Here is a 24,219-nt window from a genome sequence, read left to right on the forward strand (position 1 = left end):
AGTCTAATATGTCAAGCCCTCAGCATTGTTGCAAGTATCTCTGAATCTAGAGCTGCAGTGAAGCTTGATTGTCACTGTGGGCCCTGAGGAGAGGGGGAGAGAGGAATAGAATAGGTGGAAGCAGGGTAATTGGGGGGCAATGAAGTGTTCCACAAGATTGTGCAATGATGGATACAGGACATATTAAATTTCACCAAAAATGTATAAAAGTCTATAGGCTAAAATGTAAACCATAATATAAACCATAAAGGTAACTAAAATTTAGAAAATTGTACTTCTTAAAATCTAAACCATAATGTAAACCAAAATGGAACCATGTTTGGTAGCTATATTTCAATATCTGTACATCAGCTCCAGCAAATATAACATGAACATGTAAAAAGATCATTGCTGGGGAAGGGGGAAAAGGGTTTGATGTTGGATATATGGGAGTCCCCTATATTGTATATGTGACTTTACTATGATCTAAAACTTTTTTGAAGACAAAAATAAAAATTTTTTAAAAAGATGTAGACAATGAGGAAAAAATGGAAGAAATTTTATTGCCTTGCCACTACATACATGGCAATACCTATTATACTGTGATGAAAGGCAGAACATAAAAAAACAAAGTTTTATGATATTTTTCGTTTTTTAATACCCCGATTTTTGCTTTTTCTAAATTAGTACATATTCTATTTCTAATCTTTAAACGTATCATTACTATTTTATTTTCCTATTAATTGAATTTGGCAATATATTAGGTTTCATTTTTTAAGAAGTTGTGGTCCACAGAGGGGTTCAACTACAGCAGGGGAGGACCGCTGGTGTGGGCTGTTATTGATGGGGACACATGGTTGGGAGGGAGTTCTCCAGGGCATGTATATAGGGTATATAAAAATGTTCAGATAGAGGGCTACAGAGACCCACAGGTTTTATGGTCATGGCAGATGGAGTTCACTGCCATGTCAGTTGGCCCTTCTTTGGAGATGGTGTTTCTGTGTAATGGAGCTGGACTCAGATGTGATCTCTTTTCACAAGCCTTTCCTGTTACTTTCCCAGAATTGTAGTTGATGCTGGGGTTTAATATATACCCAGGGGATCTGAATCTCTGGACTGACCATATGATAGCCAGGCCCTGAGCCTCAACAGATTTCAGCTCCTACACTCTGGTTTATTGGACTTACTCCACTCAGCTAACATGGAGTTGAAGAATGTCAACCACCACACCATGGAGCCAAGAGTGCCTACAACTGAAAGCAGGAAGATTGCATCCAGCATCCACGTGGAACCTAAGCCCCCTCTTTTTTTTTTTTTTTTTTTTTTTTATTAATTTTTTTATTTTTTATTGACTTTGTAATAATATTACATTAAAAATATATATGTGAGGTCCCATTCAACCCCACCCCCCCACCCCCCCTCTCCGCCCCCCCAACAACACTCGTTCCCATCATCATGACACATCCATTGGATTTGGTAAGTACATCTTTGGGCACCTCTGCACCTCATATACATTGGTTCACATCATGGCCCATACTCTCCTCTATTCCATCATGTAGGCCCTGTGAGGATTTACAATGTCCGGTGATTACCTCTGAAGCACCATCCAGGGCAGCTCCATGTCCCGAAGACGCCTCCACCTCTCATCTCTTCCTGCCTTTCCCCATACCCTTTGTCCATTATGTCCACTTTTCCCAATCCAATGCCACCTCTTCTATGTGGACACTGGATTGGTTGTGTCCATTGCACCTTTATGTCAAGAGGAGGCTCAGATTCCACCTGGATGCTGGATGCAATCCTCCCATTTTCAGTTGTAATCACTCTAGGCTCCATGGTGTGGTGGTTGTCCTTCTTCACCTCCATCTTAGCTGAGTGTGGTAAGTCCAATAAATCAGATTGTAGGTGCTGGAGTCTGTTGAGGCTCAGGATCTGGCTATCACGTTGTCAGTCCAGAGATTCAAATCCCCTAAATATATCTTAAACCCCAACATTAACTGCACCTCCAGCACATTAGCATGAAAGTCTTATGAAGGGAGATCCCATCTGAGTCCAGATTCATCACACATAAACACCATTTCCAAAGAGGGGCCATCTGCCCTGGTAGTTAACCCCATCGCCTAAGCCCCCTCTTGACATAGATGTGGAGTGGACACAACCAATCCAAGGTCCACAGGATGGAGGAATAGAATATGGATTAGAGTGGACTTACTGATATTCTATTCATGAACTATTGTGATTAGTAATGGAAGAAAATGTGCCATTGGTGTGGAGAAAGTGGCCACGGTGGCTGCTGGGTGTGGGGAATGGGAGGAAGAGATGAGATGTGGAGGCGTTTTCGGGACTTGGAGTTGTCCTGGGTGGTGCTGCAGGGACAATAACTGGACATTGTAAGTCCTCCCATGGCCCACTGGATGGAATGTGGGAGACTGTGGGCTATGATGTGGACCGTTGACCATGAGGTGCAGCGATGCTCAGAGATGTATTCACCAAATGCAATGGATGTGTCTTGATGATGGAGAATGTTGCTATGGGGCGAGCAGTGGGGTGATGGGGGTGGGGAGTATATAGGGACCTCATATTTTTTGAATGTAATATTAAAAAAATGAATTTAAAAAATGTTCAGATATTGGAAATTGTCATAGTTGTTATTACAGTTACAAATGACAACTGAGGGAGTGCTGAGTTCCTAGCCAGGGGAGCTCCATCACATTCCCCAATGGAACAGCAACAATCCCCCAAGTGCAAGGGCAAAGACCTGTGAAGGATGGTCCAGTGATGAGCCCTTGATACTGATGACTATGCTTATGAGCATGTGTGTCTGAAATTTCAACTAGGCCAAGAGCTGCAGTGTACGTAAGAGTTACCTCCTGAGAGCCTCCATCTTGCTCAAATGTGATCACTTTCTAAGCCAAACTCAGCATATAAATGGATTACTTTCCCTCCAGCATGGGACATGACTCACAGGGATGAGCCTCCCTGGCACTGAGGAATTACTACCAATCACTAACTGGTGATTAAATTAGAAAAAGATTGTGCATAAAAGGGGGAAATGGTAAAGACAAATGAGTTTATAAGGCTAAGAGTCTTCAAAAAAGAGTCAGGAGGCCATGAGAGGGGTCACGCTTACACATGCCTCAGGAGGATCCCAGAGACAGCCAAAGTAGATGCAACCCCAAGTATTGGTGCTCCTGAGGGCTACAGAGGCACACAAGTTCTACGGTCATGGCAGATGGCTCTGGAGTTCAGTGCCTTGTCAGTGGGCCCTACTTTGTAATTTTTGTTCCTGAGTTTGATGGAGTTGGACTCAGATGTGGCCTTTCTACACATGCCTCTTCTGTCACTTTTACTGAACCTGTGGTTGGCACTGGGGTTAGTGTATATTCAGGAGACTTAAATCTCCTACTCTGTGGTTCATTGGACTTACCCAGGTCAGCTAACAAGGAGGTGAAGATAGTCAACCACCACACCAGGGAACCGAGAGTGCCTACAACTCCAAGCAGGAGAATCGCATCCATCAACCACGTGGGATCTAAACCCCCTCTCGATTTAGAGGTGGAGTGGACATCACCATCCCAGGGTCCACGGGATGGAGGAATAAAATATGGATTAGAGTAGACTTACTGGTATTCTACTATAGAACTATTGTGACTAGTAATGGAAGAAACTATAGCACTGATGTGGAGAAAGTGGCCACGGTAGTTGCTGAGGGCAGGCAGAGGGAAGAAAAGATGCAGTGTGGGGGCATTTTCGGGACTTAGAGTTGTCCTAAATGATATTACAAGGACAGATGCTGGACATTATATATCCTGCCATAACCCACTGAAAGTAATGGGGGAGAATGTATACTACAATGTAAAGTATAATCCATGCAGTACAGCAGTGCTACAAAATGTATTCACCAAATACAGTGAATGTGTCACAATGATGAAGAAAGTTTTTGATGTGGGAGGAGTGGGGAGATGGGGTGTGGGGTATATGGGAACTTCATATTTTTTAATTTAACATTTTTTGTGATCTAGGTATCTTCAAAAAAACAATAAAAATATTTTTAAAATATAAACCATAATGTAACTGAAATTTTAGAAAATTGTACAGTCTAAAATATATACCATAATGTAAACCAAAAAATAATATAATAATAATACACAGAATAGTGTGGGCTTAGTAAAGGGTCTGTGGTTTTCACCTGACTGGCTTAGGGGTCCCTGGAATAAAAAAGGTTAGAGTCCCTGGTCTAAAGCAATGTCATTACCTTAGGAGGCTGCTCCTTGGTTAGCACTTGGGCCCAAAGGAGTATGAATTAGAAGGCCACCAGTACCTGAAGAGAATTTTTTTTGTTCCATTTTGAAATGGAAATGAAGTCCTATTGAAAACTCTGCCAACTTTTCCACCCATAACACTACTTAAGTGAAGAAGTCAACTGTCACTCCAGAAAGTCTGTTTTTCAGTATTTCCTTAACACAAATTAAAATTAAAAAAACTGGGGAGCAGCTGTGACTCAAATAGTTAGTGCCTCCTTAAAAAAACAATGAGGGAAACGGACTTTGGCCCAGTGGTTAGGGCGTCCGTCTACCATATGGGAGGTCCGCGGTTCAAACCCCGGGCCTCCTCGACCCGTGTGGAGCTGGCCATGCGCAGTGCTGATGCGCGCAAGGAGTGCCGTGCCACGCAAGGGTGTCCCCCGCGTGGGGGAGCCCCACGCGCAAGGAGTGCGCCTGTGAGGAAAGCCGCCCAGCGTGAAAAGAAGAGCAGCCTGCCCAGGAATGGCGCCGCCCACACTTCCTGTGCCGCTGACAACAACAGAAGCGGACAAAGAAACAAAAGCAAAGAAACAAGACGCAACAAATAGACACCAAGAACAGACAACCAGGGGAGGGGGGGAAATTAAATAAATAAATAAATAAATAAATCTATAAAAAAAAAAAGATTCATTAAAAAAAAAAAAAAACCATGAAACAACAAACTCAGGAGAGCTGATGTAGTGCTGGCTGAGCGCTGGCTTTCCACAAAAGAGGTCCTGGGTTCAATCCCCAGTCCCCAGTATCTAAAAAAAAAAAAAGCTGCTTTGGGACAGACATCTAATTTTAGCATAAACATTTTTTCAGGGGTTTTTCTAAAGTTGTAGATTGGAGACATTTGAAGTTAGAATACTACTTTTTTATTTATATTTTCAATAATAATCCACAGTTCTTTTGAAATAATTTCCATAAAACCCATATTCAACTTCACCACTCTATAACCACTATCTTTAAGAAACTTACCCTACTGGAGTAAGACCTTAACATTCCTTAACTAGCTATAGACTGTATGGCTGTTAACAAGAATTTTCAAGAGTTGTTTGAACATTCGAGTAGGAACTGAACAACGGCTGTCTATTCGCTCTGACAGCTGGCACATGCTCAAAATGACACTCAGATGAGTTCTTAGTGGGTCTGTCGGTGTCTCTTGCTGCTTTCTTGGCCTTCAGTGTCTGGATACTGAGAGAGATCTAAGGTCAAAACTCTGCTGAACATGTAGTCATCGTGCTAAAATGAGAGAAGACAGTTAAATGGTTCCATTTTTTAGGGAAGAGTTTGTAAATATAAACCAAGGGCCGTTACTGAATTTGTGCTTGCATTTATTTAAAAAGAACCTTCAGTGCTCACTTCGGCAGCACATATACTAAAATTGGAACGATACAGAGAGGATAAGCATGGCTCCTGCGCAAGGATGACATGCAAATTCATGAAGCGTTCCATAATTTAAAAAAATAAAATAAAATAAAATAAAAAAAAAAGAACCTTCATATAACCACCTACAGAGGTGTCAATTATCTACATTTATATCAATTGTGTTTTTTAAAAATCTGGTGTGAGAATTTCTATTTTTCTTATGCAGCTTAATTCCAAGCAGTAGCCCTACTATTCTTAATGTAGGCACAAGGAAAGTAAGTTAATTTTTTATCTTCACTTAAAGGAAAACTCAAGAAGTAACATAACTATCAAAAAACTGAATGACTTGGCTCTACTCCATTAGCTCAGATAGTTATTTTGAATGGCCTAAGAAAGGAATGTTCAAATTCTAAAAGCTACTATACAATTTAGAACTTCTAGTCAATTTCTTTGTTTTTAATTCTGATACTTTTGGAAGACAAATGGGCCCTTTTTAGTTCTATCATTGTGTATTTGTTTTTTAAGACAAAACATTCCTAAAATGGGAAATAAGTATTAATAGTTTATGTAAGGAAGCAGATGTGGCTCAACTGATAGAGCATCTGCCTACCACACAGGAGGTCCAGGATTCAAACCCAGGGCCTCCTGACCCAAATGGTGAGCTGGTCCACGTGCAGTGCTAACACACGCAAGGAGTGCCATGCCACACAGGGGTGTCCCCCGTGTAAGAGAGCCTCACGCACAAGGAGTGCACCCCACTAGGAGAGTCGCCCTGTGTGAAAAAAGCACAGCCTGTCCAGGAGTGGCCATGCCACACACACAGAGAACTGACACAGCAAGATGATGCAACAAAAAGAGACACAGATTCCCAGTGTCGCTGACAAGAATATGAGTGGACATAGAAGAACACACAGCAAATGGACACAGAGAGCAGACAATGGGACGGGGGGGGGGGGGGCGTGGAGAGAAATAAATACAAAATATAATCTTAAAAAAAAGTTTATGTAAGTTAATATGTACTATTACTTTACAAAATTCGTTTTACAATTTTCAATTTGCTTCTTTCACTTAAAATATATCTTAAAACTGTGTTGCCACAGAAAAATAACTGAGTAATTTGATTGAAAATCATTTAAGCCTGTATTTATCAACTGCAAAAATCAAACAGTATCTACAGACTCCATTTGGAATTCCTAATCATAAAAGGAAAGACCTTCTACTGCCAGGAAACGAAGATGATTTTAAAGTAACCACTCCCCTTCTCAATTATTTTTACCTCTGGATAGATGCCTATTAATGCATCAGCTTTGGAATAGAACTCCTCTTTTAGGGAAATGATTATCATCTGAAACTGTTCTTGTGTCTGCTCTTTGATATAACTTAAAACCTGGGAGGAAAGGAAAAGCACATTTTTCACCAGCAAGGAAAAGCTCTGGAGACAGTGGTCCCGCATGTTTCTGAGTCTGCCCATTTTAGGTGACCAGGCACTGGCTTGCCTTTGGGTGATTCACTAAATCCACCATAACTGCAGAAATGAAAATAGCTCTTAGATTCTAAAAGAAGAGGTAAGCAAAGAATTATAAACCTCATTAAACCCATAATCTAAAACTTTAAGAATATTTTGCAAAAGAAAGCTTTAACTTAAGATATTGTCATGTGACTATGTAATCAGTTTTATAATGGGAAAAAAAAATTACCACTCTTATTTTATTAGCTGTTTCCATGATCCATAATCAAGTCATTTAGTCAGCGGGAATTCAATGGTTCCTTTAGGAAGCTTGCTCCAAGGAAATGGAAATAAGAGCAGACTAGACTGAGTAGAAATAGGTCTCAGGGAGCAAAGTCTACTCAGAACTTGGAGAATGTCAACAAGATGGTTGTCAGCTCCCTAGGGCTCGGAGGGCCTGGAGTGGGTCTTAATCCGAGTGTCTGGCCCTGACTGGATCCAAAATGCTAAGGACAGAGGCTTTGGATGCAGGCATGGCAGCTTCAACTGGGGAATGATACGTTAAGAAGGAAACTGCTCTTGGCTAAGAGGCTGGATTCACAGACATCAGGAACTCTGGCACCAGAGGCAACTATAGTAGCCCATGGGGTATAGGCCTGAAAAAAAGTCTTGGGACACTGACAGGAAAGGAAGATGACAGAGGCTGCCCAGCTGTCAAGCATGCATTTCCTTGGAGAGTTACCTGTTCAAGGGGTAAGTGGGGGTTACTTCATAGCTTTTCCTGCTACATAATTGCTCATTCTCAATTCAGCAGTGGAGTGCTAGGAACATACTCTCAAAGGGAAATGGAAATTACTACATGAAATTAACAAATGGGATGGGCGCCAAGAGAAAGGAGTCTGAACACCTAGCAATGGAGATGCCCCCAACACTCCTTGCTAGAAGATGTGGACCTGTGCCTGCTGCTGAGAACAAAGGGAGTCCTCAAAGATGAATTCCCCCCCAAAAGAGTAACCTCTTCAGGGGAGACTTCTCCAAAGTGCTGGCATTTGAGAGAGACATATCAAGATTTCTCTATGTTTTCTTTCCCTAGCTACCATGACGTCTGCTATGGTCTCAGGCAGGCTGCAGTAATGTGGCTCTCACCTGCCCTTTGTCCTAAGTTCAGGGGACTGGGGATTTGTTTTCTAAATTTTGGGGGTACAGAGTTGATATGATATTCTGTCCTGACTGTGACCTGTTTGAAAAGTAGGGCTCTCCAGAGATTTGGGTTAGAAAACTCCAACTTGGGAAATGCTGAAAGACTGTCTTTATGCCATTAGAAGGTAGCTCAGGCTGCAGATGCTGAAAGCCCCTCACTCTCCCATGCGTTTCATGTGAGACTCGAGAGAGTATGAAATCAGGAAGTCAGCTTTGGTGGCTCAGATCTTACTTGGGGTAGCACCCCAAAAGTGAATACATTTCTCAGGGATGGACTCATAAACCAAGCCCACAAGACCAAGGTATAAACCAGAATGCCAATTTGCAAATTATTAATGAGAAATATATGTTAGCACAACCATGGCAGCCTCCTTATAAGTAACCCTGAATGTAGAGCCTGGCTTTTTCTGGAAGGTAGAAGAGCCTAGAATCAGAACCAGGGTGTCTCATTCATCCATCTCAAAAATTGGATAGCCCTGGGGATTCGAAACCTGCAGGCCAAGCTGTCCCTCCCTTTGGCCTCTGTCCTTTGGCAACCAAGTCACCTATTAGAACTGATCTAGTTACAGCCGAGATGTGGGCTCTATGCCTGTCTCTTTAAGGTGGCTTTGTAGGTCTATGCACTATTCTTTAAGTACAGATGGTCAAACTTAACTCTAAAGAGTTCACTTTCTTAATTCCCTCATTGTCTCAAAATACCAAAAACAGGCTCATCCCCAATACAGTAACTGATTGGATAAATTTTGGTATATAAAATTTGGGGGGAGCCAAATTTTGAATTTAATCCTTTTGAATTTTATTTAGAGATGTTATTTCTGGACTTCATCAAACTAGTAATTTGAATGATGTGACTATATAAACCTGTCTGCCATGGGGACAGCTCTTTGGGATGCCAGGATCTGGGGAGGAGTGAGGCTGTGGATATAGTAGAACAGCGATACTCCTGTGACTCACTAGGTGACTTCCCACAACTTACTGAGGGTCCCCAAATCTTTGAATGAAAACTTCTACTTTGAATCATCTTGTTCTAGATATTTAACTTAGATTTAAAGAGTATTTTGATGTTTAATCATCAGTTATTATTGCTTGCCCCACAGCCCTGCTGTTTAGCCATCTGACTGTAACTTGGTCCATGAATACTACTGAAAATTAAAAGCAGAAAGAAACTTACTTTGCCAATATTAGTATTATCCAGGGCTGCATCTACTTCATCCAAAACAAAGAATGGAGCAGGCCGAAAGCTAGAAAAGAATTAAAATCAAGTAAGTTTCAACTTTGTTTGTTTTACCAAAGAGAAGGAGAGGACTAACAATATTCAAAATAAGGAGGACACACGCTTTTGGATTCTTTTGTCTAAGTCATCAATGACCCTGGTTTGCCAAATCCAATGCTCAGTTATACATCTTCAGCTTATCTGAGCAATGACAGTGGCATCTGGGGTTTGGTCACTTCTCTGGGAAGCATTTTATTCACTGAATTCAAGGACACCAGCTGCCCTCTACTTCTTCCGGCCTGGCCTGCTGCTCCTTCCAGGCTTCTCCTGTGCCTTCCTCCCCAGCTCTAACCCTGTAATACTGCTGTGCTCTCAGGCTCAGGGCCCACCTCTCCTGCCTCCATTTCATTAGCTCCACTGGCAGTCTCATCTAGTCTCAAGTTTTTAAATATCAGCCTCAGACTGATGGCTTCCAGCGTTTCTCCATAGTTCTGACCTCTTTCCTGAACACTCGACTCACACGTCCAAATGCTTATTCAACAATTCCACTTGGACGTCTAATAAGCATCTCAAACTCATCCCAAATTGAACTCCTCAATGGCTCCTCCATACCTGTTCCATTTATTCAACACCCATTTATTCAATGTTAACTGTGTGTAGAGGCTGTCGTAGACAGTGGAGATACAGTAGTGAACAAAATGGACACAACTCCCTACCTTAAAGACACTTCATTTTAGTTGGGATCTTCTCTAGCTCAAGTAAAGGCAGTTCTTACCACTCCAACACTTTAAGGCATCCCAGACTTCCTTTTTATCCCCATACCCGATCTATCAGCAAATTCTGCCTCTTCCACTGTTTACTATCACCCTGGTTGGAGCCATCACCATCTTTCACCTTGATTGCTACAGTAGTTTCCTAACTCTCTGCCTCAGGGCCTTTGCACTTGCTGTTCTGCCTGCCTAGAACATTCTTCCTTTGGCTATCCAGATGACTTCCTCCTCGAAGTCCCCTGAATCTTTGCTCAAATGTTACCTTCCCAAATAGGCCTGACTACTCTTTTTAATATGTTACAAACCCTTCCCTACCATTCAGTCTCCATCTCCATATAGTGCCTCTATAGCACTGTAGCAATTTGATATTATTGATGAATTCCAAAAAGAAATATTGGATTATGTTTGTAAACTGGTCTTTTCCTCTGGGCATATTAGATTATATTGGATTCAGAGGTTTAACTTGATTTAAGTAATCATGTAAACTCTTGTGCCAATAGATAAAGGACATGGCAAAGGAGAGAGTTTTTAATGTTGAAGTTGGAGCTTTTTAATGTTGAAGTTTGATGCTCAACTCTTGAGCTGGAGCCCCAGGAAGTAAGCGCACAGAGGAAAGAGAAGCCAGCCCCGGAAGAGAGGAACACTGAGCCCGGACAGAGGCAAGCCCTGGGAAGCGAGGAACCCAGGAAGCCTGACCCCTGGCAGACATCGGCAGCCATCTTGCTCCAACATGTGGAAATAGACTTTGGTGAGGGTAGTAACCTATGCTTTATGGCCTGGTATCTGTAAGCTCCTATCCCAAATAAACACCCTTTATAAAAACCAACTGATTTCTGGTATATTGCATCAGCACCCCTTTGGCTGACTAATACAAGCACATTTTCTAATATTCTCTGTATTAGAAAATTCATTCACTAATATAACTTATTATCTAACTTCCCTAACTAAAAGAAATTATCTTTGAGGCAGGTGTTTTTGTCCATTTTGTCCAGTGCTGTATCTCTACTGTCTGTAACAGCCTCTGCACACAGTAAACATTTAATAAGTGTGTTGAATAACTGGATGGGTGACACCTTATTCTGCTAAAATTTGTTGGACACAGGCATGTGTTTAGATCCCTATGCCCTGTTTTGCCCTGAGCCCTCCTGCCTTAATGGTATTCTATTTTCCTTCTTGAGACCTGTAAAAACTGCTGTAGAACTCTTTTATGTTTATCTTCCTGATCTTGGAAATCAGGAGGCAGCAATGTCAACATCTTAGATCTACACCTAATGTTTTGACTGTTGACAGCTGTTAATTGCCTTAGTTTTAGTTCAGGCTTTGCTTCCTTATTTATTTTACAAAAAAACATTAGTGGAAATGAAGAAGTTAAGGATTCCTTCAGAAGAAAAACTTTGCTTAGCATTCTTAACTAGGAAATCTTTGAATATGGGCTAGAAAAATAATATGTAAGATTTTTTTGTTTTGGTTTGTTGTTTTTAGGCATCTTGATGTCACATCTGGCCATTCCAAACATTTCATTTTCTTCTTGCTTTTCTATAAAGCTGGAATATTAGTAGCTAGAGATAATAATAGAAATAGAATAAAAATCTGTCAATGACTGCACTCTTTCAGGCTTGCTATCTAAACTGTTACAGGCCTAAAACTTAATCTGAGTTGTCTGGCTGAAGACAATAAAAAAAATTTACAAAATTATTTGTAATATTTGTAAAATATTAATAAAGACAAGTAGTTAATAGACCTTTCGTAGGAAGGTCCATTTGATTTCTTCCCTGATGTAAGAATTAATTAGCAGCTTGTCATGACCTTACCTGTGCACAGCAAACAGGAGAGCCAAGGCTGCCACACATTTTTCTCCCCCTGACAAGTTGTCCATTGGCATAAACCGCTTGCCTGGGGCCACACAGTTATAGCTAATTCCCTCCAAATAAGGTTCTTCTGGGTTCTCTGGGCTAAGAAATGCCTGAAACACATGTTACTTAGCAAAATCAGAGAGGCAATTAGTGTATTTCGATTTGAGATTGTGATTGAATTTAACTGAAAATATTCTGATAGTTAGGTTTTTCTCAGTTTTGATGGGAAAATACCACTGCCTATAGATAATGTATTTATAATTTACAGGACAGGGTAGATGGAAAGTGTCCCAAAATACTCAAGCAGGCCTTTCTACCAGACTGCCATCCAAACCTTGGCAGCACAATCCACAAGTCTTATAAAACAGTGTACATTCAATTTACTCACTGGTCCATTCATCAAACATTTACTGAATACCTGTTCTGGGCCAGGTACTTAGACACAGAAATGAATTCTGTCCTCATGAAGTTAATGGGCTTTTCTCAGTCTTACATAAGTTATTATTTTTTTCCAAGATTTTATTTATTTATTCCCACCCCCTCCTTGTTGTTTGTGCTTGCTGTCTGCTTTCTGTGTCTGTTCATTGTGTGCTTGTCTTCAGAAGGTGCCAGAACTGAACCCAGGATCGCCCTTGTGGGAGGGAGGCACCCAATGGCTTGAGCCACCTCTGCTCCCATAAGTAAGTTATTTTGAGTAGAATTCTAAATATCTTATCCATGATCACCTCAGTAATCAAGGAAGAACATGAGATAAAAGCAGGTAATAAGACCTGATCTGCATCTTTATCTCCCACTCACTTCCATAACTTTCTGTCCTGGATATCGCTCATGGCCTGGGGGAGCTGTCACAGGGAGGAGACCACCATACAGAGGAGCAGTCTGGACCCGGCCTTTAGTTTTTTCCCTCTCCTCTGTCACTCTGGTCAGCGCCACATACCCCACATCCCCAAGATCCTCCACATTACCCTAACTTTACCACGGAGACCACTAAGTTCTGTAAAATCCAAATTAGTATCAGACAGCAGAATTTCAAAACTGAAGAGAACTCAAAACCAAATGATTTGACTCATTCATTTTTCAGATGAAGAAGCAGGATCAGAGAGGGCTAAGGCTGGCTGATCTGAGCCAGCAGAGGAGGAAGTGGGACCCAGACACAGGCCTTTAGGACAGCCAGCCTTCAGGAATCCATGCTGCCCCTCAAATTATGAGGCGGTTGGTATTCATCTCCCACCAGAAAAAAACAAAAACCTACTGCCAATCACATAAAGTTACCATGAGTATTTTGGAGTGAAAAATACATACTTGGGCACTGCTGTTTCTGCAGAGCTTCTTGTAGATTTGATCAATTGAGACTGAGACGTGCTCAAAACATTGGCTGAAAAGATCGTATCTCCTTTTTTTCACCTGTTCAAATTCTTGCCTACACAGTCTGGCTTCCTTTCTGCTGGCCTCAAAAGCTAAGAGAGAATTAATATTCTTACTTTATTTTGGAGACCTCTGAAGGGTTCTCTTATTTAAACTTTAAAGCATTAAAGATTTTAAAAATTAGATTTTGAGCCTGGTTGTCTTGAGTAAATTTATCTTCAAAATGCCTCAACTATTACTAATTTCAAGAAAATGGCTCTTAAAATTGATGAACCCTTTTCTAGTCAGGCTAATTTCTAAATAACAATGACAAGTTCTGACAGTATTTAATATTCCTATTAGGCTGATTTAAGAAAAATCTAAGTTTTATCTATTCAAAAATAACCAGTAAACGTGTTTTTAAATGAAAGCTGAACACTTTTCAAAAAGGAAGCAATTAGTGCTTCAGTATGAAAAGCACACACTAGTATAGGACAAGAGAGGGAAATATACATAATAAAGACAAAGGTGCAATCCAAGGGCAATTGTGGAAAAGGGCTATAGAAATCAAAACACGTAACACCCATGAATATGATCTTAATTAAAACTCATTTTCACCATCAGTGGATTCTTGAAACTTGTCTCTGATAATCTTCAAGTTCTCTAGGGCTCTTAAATTTGGAGCAGCTGTCTTCAATAAAACATCTTCTTGGGATGCTATTTCCTGCAGTAGGAGCCTAAGGTGGGCCTCCACCTCTTTATCTGATTGTAGAGCCTGTTAGTGGCCAAGAACAGCAATGATGAACATGCCTTTTATATCCAAACTGCTAAGGCCAGGTGCCTGCTCCTCTTCTCCACTCCCTCCCTTGCAATCCCTTCACTCCCTCCCTCACAGTCCACAGAGCCCCAAGGTGCAGTCTTGCATTCTCCCGTGGCACTGGTGTACCTGCTGCTCTCTGGGAACATGCTGCACTTCATTAGTTCTTAATCTGGCTAAAAGCCACAGTGCATACACCTCTTCATTTCCTCATTCATTAAAAATACCTACTGGTCATCTGCTGTGTATGATCTTGACTCCGGAGGGCTCAAGAAACAGAAATATTCTGTCCTATGACTGGGAGTCACATATCAGTGGGCATTTAAAGTAGTTTGGGAAGTCTTCCGACAGGGCAAGAACAGGGTACTATGGAACAGAGGGGAGGGGCCAACCCACTTGGAGGAGGGAACACTTAAGCTGAAAGAGGAACAGAACTAACCTGAGAGAAGAGGGAAGAAAAAAGCGTTTTAGGAATGTCCTTACAGGAGACCTTTCCTGACTTCCCAAAGTGGGTTAATTAATGGATGCTAAAGTGACATTTTAATTCATTGGGAACAGAGGATTATTTGAAAAATTTTGGTGGGTTAAATGGATAACTCGGCTATCTTTTGAAAAATAGGTTCTTACACCATATACTAAAATAAATTTCAAATGAATTAAACAAGTAAATGGGGAAAAAACATGAAATAACAGGAAGCAAACATTTTAAATTATTTACTTTGAAGTGAGTTGGCAAGGGCTTTCTAAATACAAAAGCAAAGGGAGAAACTTAAATAGAAGAATATAGAAAAGACAAAGGCTTCTTTCTGATTGCCAAAAGACACTACAAATACAATCTAAGAGCCCAATCAACTTAGTAAAATATATTCAACAACATATGAAATGAAAAGATGTGGTGGATAGAGAATCAATATGAGCTTGAAGTGGGGCGAGCTTCAGTGCTCAGTGGCTGCAGGACTGCCTGGAAGCCGCTGCCCTGCTGCTCCTTGACTGCGAGGCAGGGCCAGTGCTGCCCCAAGGCACACAGCATCCATCCAAGATCTATTAATGGGAAGAATGGACCATTTCGCTTAACTGGGCTTCAAATGGAGCCCTGAACCTCAGCAGTGTTGAACAGCTACTCTTTGGTTCTTCGGACTCAGTCAGGCCAACTAACAAAATGATGATGATGATGGACAACCCCCATCTCAAAAAGCAAAGAGTATCTATAACTGAAGCAAAACACTTCCTTCCATCTGCCCCTTAAGATCTAAACCCCCTCTCAATTAGAAGCAGGATGGGCATCACCATCTCAAGGTCCTCAAGATTGAGGAATGAACACACATAAGGGGGGTTGGGGGATGCAACTATGGACCAAAGTAGAGTTGTTATTATTATTATTCCAGTAATGGAAGAACTTCTAACACTGTTTTAAAAACAGTGATTACCAGAGGTTCTGAGGGGAGGTAGAGGGAAGAATAGGTGTAACTTGGGACATTTTTTGAGCATTGGAATTGTTCTGCATAATATTTCAGTGACAGATACAGGCCATTACACATTTTGTCAAAACTTATAAAATTGTGCAGTGCAAAGTGTAAACCTTAATGTAAACTACAGACAATGGTTAGTAGCAGTGCTTCAATAGTTTTTCATTGTAACAAATGTACCACACTAAAGAAGATGTCACTAATAGGGGAAAATGTGAGAGTAGCAGAGGGGGTAAGGTATATAGTAGTCCCCTATATTTTCAATGTAACTTTTCTGTCAATTTAAACTTCTTTGAAAATAAAGTTAAAAGAAACAACTGGAAAAAAAACCCACAAAAAACATGTGGTAGATATTGTACTTAGCATTCATTCTCCATTCCTTCCTTCCTAACAGAGCCCATGTTTTTAACCAGGTAGATTCATTTCTCCCTCAAGCACTTCAAGTACCTGACGAGGTGAGCCTGCTTGGTCTAAGGCTAAGCCCATGTCCACCTCTCCCAGAGACTGGAGCAGGAATGAACATATGACCCAATGCAGGCCACCATGATGAGGGGACAATTGCTGGGGCTTTATGGGAAAAACCTTTCTCTTATCTTAAAAACAGCACCTCTGCAAAAGGCAGCCTTTTTTTTCCATTGAGGATTATGGTTGTGACTAGAAAGTCAAGAATGGCAACTGCTATTTTGCCCTTATGACAGAAGCAGCCTCAGGATGATGTCAAAACCCAAAGGGGAAGCAGATTTGGCCCAACAGATAGGGTGTTTGCCTACCACATGGGAGGTCCAGGGTTCAAACCCAGGGCTTCCTGACACATGTGGTGAGCTGGCCCACATGCAGTGTTGATGCACGCAAGGAGTGCCGTGCAGGGGTGTCCCCCGTGTAGGGGAGCCCCATGCACAAGGAATACGCCCTGTAAGGAGACCTACCCAGTGCAAAAAAAGTGCAGCCTGCCCAGGAGTGGTGCCACACACACGGAGAGCTGACGCAGCAAGATGACACAACAAAAAGAGACACAGATTTCCGGTGCCACTGACAAGAATACAAGCAGACACAGAAGAACACACAGCGAACGGACACAGAGAGCAGACAACTGGGGGGAACAGGGCAGGAGAAAGGAGAGAAATAAAAAATGAATCTTAAAAAAAAATAAAAAATAAAAAACACACACAAAGGAATGTATGGCCACAGGAATTATTGTGAAACAGAGCCAGAGCTGTTTAAGTGACCGTGAAGCCCAGTCCTTGACAGTTGCGAAGGGCCTGAGGTATTCTGGGGAAAGAGCCTGTGCCTACTATGGCCATCGTCCTGGGAGATTGATGGGGCAGGTCAGAATGCTGGCACATGGGACCACTGTTGTTTACTGCAGGACTTTGCAAAGCCTTTTTGAATTTCTAAGAAGAGAATATAACTTTTGAAATTAAATTGATCGCAGAAACATTTCTTTTTTGGTAAGACATTTCAAGGAACTAGTATTCTGCAGACCACATGGTGAGAAATGCTGAACTAAACGTTAAAGAAAAAGTAAGCTATTTATATTTAAAAACTATTAACTAAGAAATTGTTTTTTTTTAAAAACTTACTATTTTGTCTAAAAGTCAATTGGTAGTATTTAAATATTCATTACTACGAGTGAGTTATAAAACAATGGAAATCTTTCAATTACCTTCAAATCCTCTCTTAGAGAGCTGTAGTCAACTTCAATGGTTTCTTCTTTTTCATACATTTCAACTGTTGCCTGGGTACTTTCTACTTCAGTTCCCAACTGAAAAATACATGAAGCCCTCTTCTTGTTATCTCTAACAGTGATCCCTACTACCCCTTCTGCCCCAAGCCCTGCCGTTGCTTGCCACCTCACCCAGGTTAAAAACTAAAATTGTTACCAATGCCTGTGAGGCTCTGGTGGTCTGGTCTAGTCACCCTCTAATTTCATTTTGTGCCTGTCTCCCTGTGCTTACTGCTGCAGCCACACCAGCCTCCTTGAAAACAGTGACTCATGTCCACCTCAGGGCAGCCACTATGCTTCTGCCTGCACAACCTTCTGCTTGGTGCCTGAATCGAGTCACCTCTTGCCTCCTCTACTCCCTGGTCACCTTCTCTGAGGCCATCCTTGGTCTGTCCATCTTTGATTGCAAACTCCTCCACTACCATGCTCCATTTTCTTCCCTGCTGGACCTTTTTTTTTTTTTAGCAAGAATCACTACTGTAGCAGTTTGGTATTATTTATGAATTCCAAAAATAGATATTGGATTAAGTTTATAAATTTGTATTTTCCTCTGGGTACATTAGATTGTATTGGATTCAGAGGTTTCACTCTTACTTGATTAACATGATTAAGGCTTTGACTGAGGCATGGCAGTAGGACATTGAGTGGGCGGGGACTCACAGAGAAAATAACAAGGCAGATGAATTAGTTGGAGGTTTTGAGCTGGAGTCCCCAGTTGTAGACACGAGGAGAAGAACACAGATGAATAGAGACGGCTCCATAGACATGGTAGAGGCCCGGGGAAGAGAGATGAGCCATGAGCCATTAGCCTGATAGTCTACAGCTGACCTTGTGGAGAGACCAGAGCAGCTGAGCCCAGAAAGGAATGAGCCCCAGGAGAGAGAAGAGACTTATCCCAGCCTATAGCTGATACTGGAAGAAGCTGGACCATGGAGCCATAAGAGGAAGAGGAAGCCTGAATCCTTGCAGATTTCGGCAGTCATCTTGCTCCAACACATGGCAACAGACCTTGGTGAGTGAAGTAACTTACATTTTATGATCTAGTAACTGTAAGCTTCTACCCCAAATATATACCCTTTATAAAAACCAACCTATTTCTGGTTTTTTGCATCAGCACCTCTGGCTGACTAATACTACTACCTAACAAATATTTTATCCCCACTAGAATCAAAGGAAGGGCTTTTTGATGGTTGTATTCATTGCTGTATTCTCAGTGCCTAGTGCAATGACTGACCATATATATTGCAATTTCAGCATGCTTTACTCTCTGAACTAAGCAAGGAAAAGGAAAGAAGGAAAGAACACATGAGCACTCATTTTTCAGTCAGCTGTAGGCTGGTCTTTGGTGTAAGCTGATATCAAGAACCAAAAGAGGAAATATTTTACAATTAAAACGCTTTACTTCCTCAACAACAACAAAAAACAACAAAGACAACTAAGAAGGAAAAGACAAACAGAAAAAGAACTAAAAGAACCAAGACTCACAGATTGAGAATAACAACAACAACAACAACAATAATACCTTTGCCATGCTCTCCTTCCTAGATATTCTCAGCTGAAACAAACTTTCAATGAATCTATTCTGGAATTAAGTTCATACTTTACATAATATATATCTTAAAACAAAGTGACGTAGAAGTTAAATTTGAATATAAAATGTAATATTGAAGCACTGAATCTCACAATTTTGGGTTCTGAGAGTTGACCCGATGGTTTGTGTTATATTTCCTGTGAGCTACCTGGTGTCTTGCTCATAGGAAGTGAGTGTGGTCAGTGGGCCAGCAACGGGGCCTCACCTGGGAGCTGTGAGAAATGCAGATTCTTAGGTGACAAGATCCCCGGAGCTTCCTGTGCACATTAAGATTTGGGTGCCAGTGATCTAGTAGGTCTTCCCCACAGTATGAGCTTCTTCCACAAAAACCCTGGCAGATATAGCTAACCTACCCTCTGCGTGAACCTCCAACAGAAGGAAAACTTCTCTCAGGTCCTACGTCGCAACTTTGGTGAGACAATTACCTGCACTCAGTTTTAGTCTTCTGGAGAAAGACCCATTATATCTGATGCCTTTTCTACTTCGGGCTTTATGGAATATCTTGTTTGGCATCACCATTACAGGGCTACTATGAGATGTGCCTCCAAAATTCCAATTAGAGGCACTCCCTCTTCCTAGTAGAAAGCTGTTTCCTAGCTGAAGAGATCAGACTGTTGCCTCCACCCACCAAACCTAATATTCCCCCTGGGCTCAGAGAGTCCAACTGTGATCCTTCAACTATTTGAAGAGAATATCAGAGTTCCCAAACCTGCCCTTCTCAACATGACAGGGTCTGGGCTTTCTTCCCCATCCTGTACCCTCCTCTCTTAAGAAGCATCATGCTTTAAGAAGTGAGCCCAATATTACAGTGAGACAGGGCCAGCACCAATTGGAGCATAACCTCTTCTTTTTAGATAATGATTCAATATTAACCCAGTCTGAGGTCTTAAGGTTGAGAAATAAAAGCATAACTTTGCAGAAAAATATCTAACGGGCCATTCCTGTCCCCGCTTCTGTAAATCAGCCTGCAAAAACATGGCCTTGCACCTGCATTCTGCTTCTGTAACCCCGCTTACAAAATTTCACCTAGCAATGCGTTAGCCAATGGGCAAAAGTCATGCTGATCCCACATAAAATCCTATATAAACCTATGAAAACTGAAAAACAGGGCTCAGATTTTGGAGAATGACTCTCCTCTGAGCCTGCGCACAATAAATCTGCTCCTCCACATCTCCAAGTGTTGTTTTGGGTTTCTCTGTTGTTCAGAACTCCTGGCTTTGCTGCAACATTAATACCTGCATGAATGTGAAAGTGAATGTGATAGTCATGCTAATAAAGAAGTACATAATTTCACATTCATGGTGAAGCATAATTTTGAAGGTTCACTAACTGAGAGAAAAATGGGACAAAGCAGTACATGAATGCTTTACCCACAACATTCATTAGATGTCAGTTGTTAAAACTACTTCCGTCCCCACCTCACACTATAACAAAACTCTTCTAAATTGCCTTGCCTTTTAAACAGACTTCCTATTTCTTTCTATATTATAGTATTATTTTGGTTCTCCCACCCACTTCTGCTGAACAGGCCCCTCCTCTCTTTTCTCCACACCCACCAGAGTGGGCACATGACCCAGATGAGCCCATCAGAGTCTTTCCCTAGGATTTTTCTGAGAGGCACCGGGGAGAGTTCTCTTCTATGGTCAAAGTGGAGATCACAGTCACAGCTTCATGGAGAAGGGGAATCTGAGAACAAAGCCAATCTAAACTGAGCAAGAGAGCCTCATGGTATTAAAGTTCCCGGAGTTAGTCATGCACGAGACAATCTCCATTCCATCCCTACACCTTTAACCCCCACTTTTTCATTTCCTGAAAGCCTTCTGAGTTGTTTACATCACTTGTGGCCAGGAAAGCACTCTTTCCCTTACCTCCTGTTAGAGTGTTATCTCAGCTCAATGGAAAAAGACTTTTTGAGCTTAAAAACAGATAAGAATTATGCTATAAGTAGCAAATATTAGCAAGGGAAAGGCTTGTTTTATAGATGCTTCATTCTGAAGAATCCAAAGGACCTAAGGCCTCTGCTGGGTGGAAAGCTGGTGGAGATGAAGGGGTGTCCGAGTGCCTTCAAGGGGAGGAGGGGCATGGAAGCCCTGAAAAGAGACTCACTGAGGTTCTCAGTAAGAACACACAGATGATTTGAGAAGCAAAGCCAAGAGCTATTTTCATCATCCCCTGCATTAGCCAACAGGAGGATATTCTTTTTGAACTCTTAGGTCATATCTTTTCCATCACGAAGGACAGAACTAAGGGCTTATACTTCTAACCAATCTAAAAAGTCTAGGGTAACACAAACATGAAAAAGGAAGAAAAAAAGAAACAGAAATGTCTACCATTAGTGGATCTTGGTTTTCTCTTGTGATTTCTTGGGTGTCTGTTCTTGCCTCCCCTGCACTCCTACCACCTGGAAAGATGCAGTGGCATGTTTCTTCTGAGAGCCACTTCAAGTTGCTGGTGAAGGTGTAAAGCAAGACCCCTCCACACTTCATGTGCAATGTTAAAGGGTGCAAGGCAACCTCTCTTGCCAGCAGGCCACTTTTGAGCCACCCATGGTTCACTGTGGCTAAGAGAACCCCCCAGAAGAGCCATAGCTCCAAAGCTTTCACTTCCTGAGTTCTCCTGGGTATCTAACATATAGGCTAGATACTCTGGTCCATCCTGTGGCGCTAAAAGGACAGGAATTAACAAGAGAAAGAAAGAATTTCATGGAATGTCCTGGTCTCTGGAATGACAATCATTCTGCCCTTTTTCCCTTCTTGAAGATGTCTTACACACACACACAAATACACACACCCCTCCAGCCTAAAAAGGCTACAGAACAAAAGGAAGAGAATCTGTAGAGCTGAGATTTCACTCAACATTCAAAGGGCATTACATTAAGTTCACACTACTGCTCGTGTTTAAATCATTTGCTAGAATACCTCCACCTCAATGATGTCATCCAATGACCCCAACAAAAGAATTATTTCAATGTCTTGAACTTTGCAATCAAGCAGCATATTATGCTTTTCCAATCGTTTTTGTTCCAGAGAAGTTTGAATGATTAGAACTTCTTTTTGCAATTTCCCCACATCCCTGTAACACACAGATATGAAAAATTATATTTCACTCATTATGTAAAGTTGCAGGAAGGAAGAAAAATGTATGTGTTACAAACTACTTGAAAAAATAAAAAGCTCTTTCTCCAGTGAGTATTTCTAGAGTAAGCTCGATGTATGTAATTTAAAATTTAACACTCTTGAGAAAGGCCATGGATATAATTAGCTAATTTGTGAGAGCACTTTTTCAATAATAAACAAGACTGCTTGAACCAGGGCTAGGAAAGGTACAGTCCTGTTCTAGCTACTTTATTTTTAAAGTCCATACAATGCTTCAAGTTGCATTTCTCCCTCAAATATAAGCTCTACATTTTAGAACCTCCAACAAATATTCTCTTAGTAAGAGAAACATTTTACCACGTGATTACACACCTAACCAGCTGCAATTTCTTTACCCCTCCACCCCCATTAATGTAATGCCTGCTGTCTTAAAATGAAGGGTGGGGGGGTTTACCAATTGAAATGATTTGGGATTTTCAAGAAGGATCTAGAACAAGAACATACCAATAAAAGAAAAAGAAAATAAGAACTACGTGGTTTTCAAGAGCATGAACAGACATAAAGAAACGGTTTTGTTTAAACTAAACATGAGCAAAAATAAATCAAGGATAACACTTTAATTCCACCCTAAAATCTTAGACAAAGAACTTTCTGGTTATATTTTGAAACATGTCTCTGATGAGGAAAATTGTGAAATGCCAAGGTATTGAGCAAAAACAAAGTTTATTTCATGGCTCGCTTATGGCCATGTCAATTAGCGAGGAAAGCATATGTTATTTTGGTGTAGTCAGCCAGCTGACTGAGTTCATTGTTGTAGGTGAAATCATCATCACAGCCAACACATACACACGCTTATTATATGTCAGGCACAGTTTGAGTGCAATGTGAACTTTTACTCATTTAATCCTTACATCTATTCTTTGGGGCAGGCACTATTATTATTCCCATTTTACTGAGGAAATTAGGGCATAGCATGTAAGTAGCAGAGCTAGGATGTGAAACTAGACATTTTGACTCCAGATTCTACCCTCATTCACTGTGCTATGTGGCACAGACAGACTAGAGGGGGTCTCTGTACAATAGAAAAAAACAATGTCAAGGGGGATTTAGAGTGAGGGACTCTTTATACAGGTCCATGTTTTCATCCACCAAAAAATCTATGTACTGTAAACAACTAACTACTTCTATTGATTTTCCTCCAAATTAGAATGTTTGAAAGGTGTATGTGGGACCCAAGGCAACAAAGGATACATAATCAGACAATGAAACTTCCTATCGTAACTTTCAAATTCACAGTTAAACATCTTTAAAACTAAGGTTATGTTCTTCAAACTAATGAACTTTATGTATTACCTATCAACAGCCAAAAACTTCTTCCGTTCTTCTTCAACTTGACTTTGGACCTTCTCAAGGTTAGAATTCTGAGTGACAAATATGTCCTTAAATTGCTGCTGTTTAGCCATGAGTTCATCCACAACTTGCAAACAATTTTCTTCAGCCTGAATGAAGATTATTTGCATTGTAAGTTTATCATCTTATTATCAGTACAACGGAACCAGTCATTCCAAAATTAACATTCTTATTCTGTGTGTGGTCTGAACCTCTATTATACAGTGTGTTACCCTCACATTTTACACTTCTTAAAACATTGATAACTGCTAGCTGCCCTCATTCATCACTTTGGAGTCATATTTCAGCTGCCATCTGACTTCTGTTCCCATTTTCTAAAGAAAGTGTTCTTGCTACTATGGCCTCTTAACTGGCAATTTTAAACAAGTATTTTCCAGACTTAACCCTTTTTACATCCTTCATTGCCTCCTCCTCCCTTGAACTCTGAGCTTTTTCTGATACCAGCCCATCTGGCTCAAGACCACTCCTTCCAGAATTCCATCCTGGCTCCATTGCTTTTCATTGCTTACCTCTTTCCCTGGGTGATCTCAACTGTTCTCATATGGTTTCAACTTCCACCCATAAACCAGGAATTCCCAAGTCTGTATCTCCAGCCTGACTCCATTTACCTATTCACTCTATAACTACCTGCCTATAATTGATATCTACGTGTTACATAGG

General features: G+C 41.1%; 1 protein-coding gene and 1 non-coding gene across 2 annotated transcripts in view; one reads left to right on the forward strand and one right to left on the reverse strand.

Moving 5' to 3' along the window:
* Positions 1-5,134: 5,134 nt before the first annotated feature.
* The window catches only part of SMC1B (structural maintenance of chromosomes 1B), a 102,119-nt gene continuing 83,034 nt past the window's right edge, over positions 5,135-24,219 (reverse strand). The window contains exons 17-25 of the mRNA XM_004453419.3: positions 23,503-23,648; positions 21,973-22,126; positions 17,404-17,502; positions 14,076-14,232; positions 13,416-13,570; positions 12,072-12,223; positions 9,449-9,518; positions 6,907-7,017; positions 5,135-5,504 (exon numbers count right to left, since the gene is read on the reverse strand). Of these exons, the coding sequence (XP_004453476.2) occupies positions 5,403-5,504; positions 6,907-7,017; positions 9,449-9,518; positions 12,072-12,223; positions 13,416-13,570; positions 14,076-14,232; positions 17,404-17,502; positions 21,973-22,126; positions 23,503-23,648 (1,146 nt within the window). The 3' untranslated portion in view covers positions 5,135-5,402. The remainder of the gene's footprint in view (positions 5,505-6,906; positions 7,018-9,448; positions 9,519-12,071; positions 12,224-13,415; positions 13,571-14,075; positions 14,233-17,403; positions 17,503-21,972; positions 22,127-23,502; positions 23,649-24,219) is intronic.
* LOC111762950 (U6 spliceosomal RNA) lies at positions 5,617-5,723 on the forward strand. Its single transcript, XR_002795942.2, has one exon. It is a non-coding gene; the product is annotated as a U6 spliceosomal RNA (small nuclear RNA).

The sequence above is a fragment of the Dasypus novemcinctus genome, chromosome 12 (genome assembly GCF_030445035.2).
Source record: "Dasypus novemcinctus isolate mDasNov1 chromosome 12, mDasNov1.1.hap2, whole genome shotgun sequence".
Lineage (NCBI taxonomy): Eukaryota > Metazoa > Chordata > Mammalia > Cingulata > Dasypodidae > Dasypus > Dasypus novemcinctus.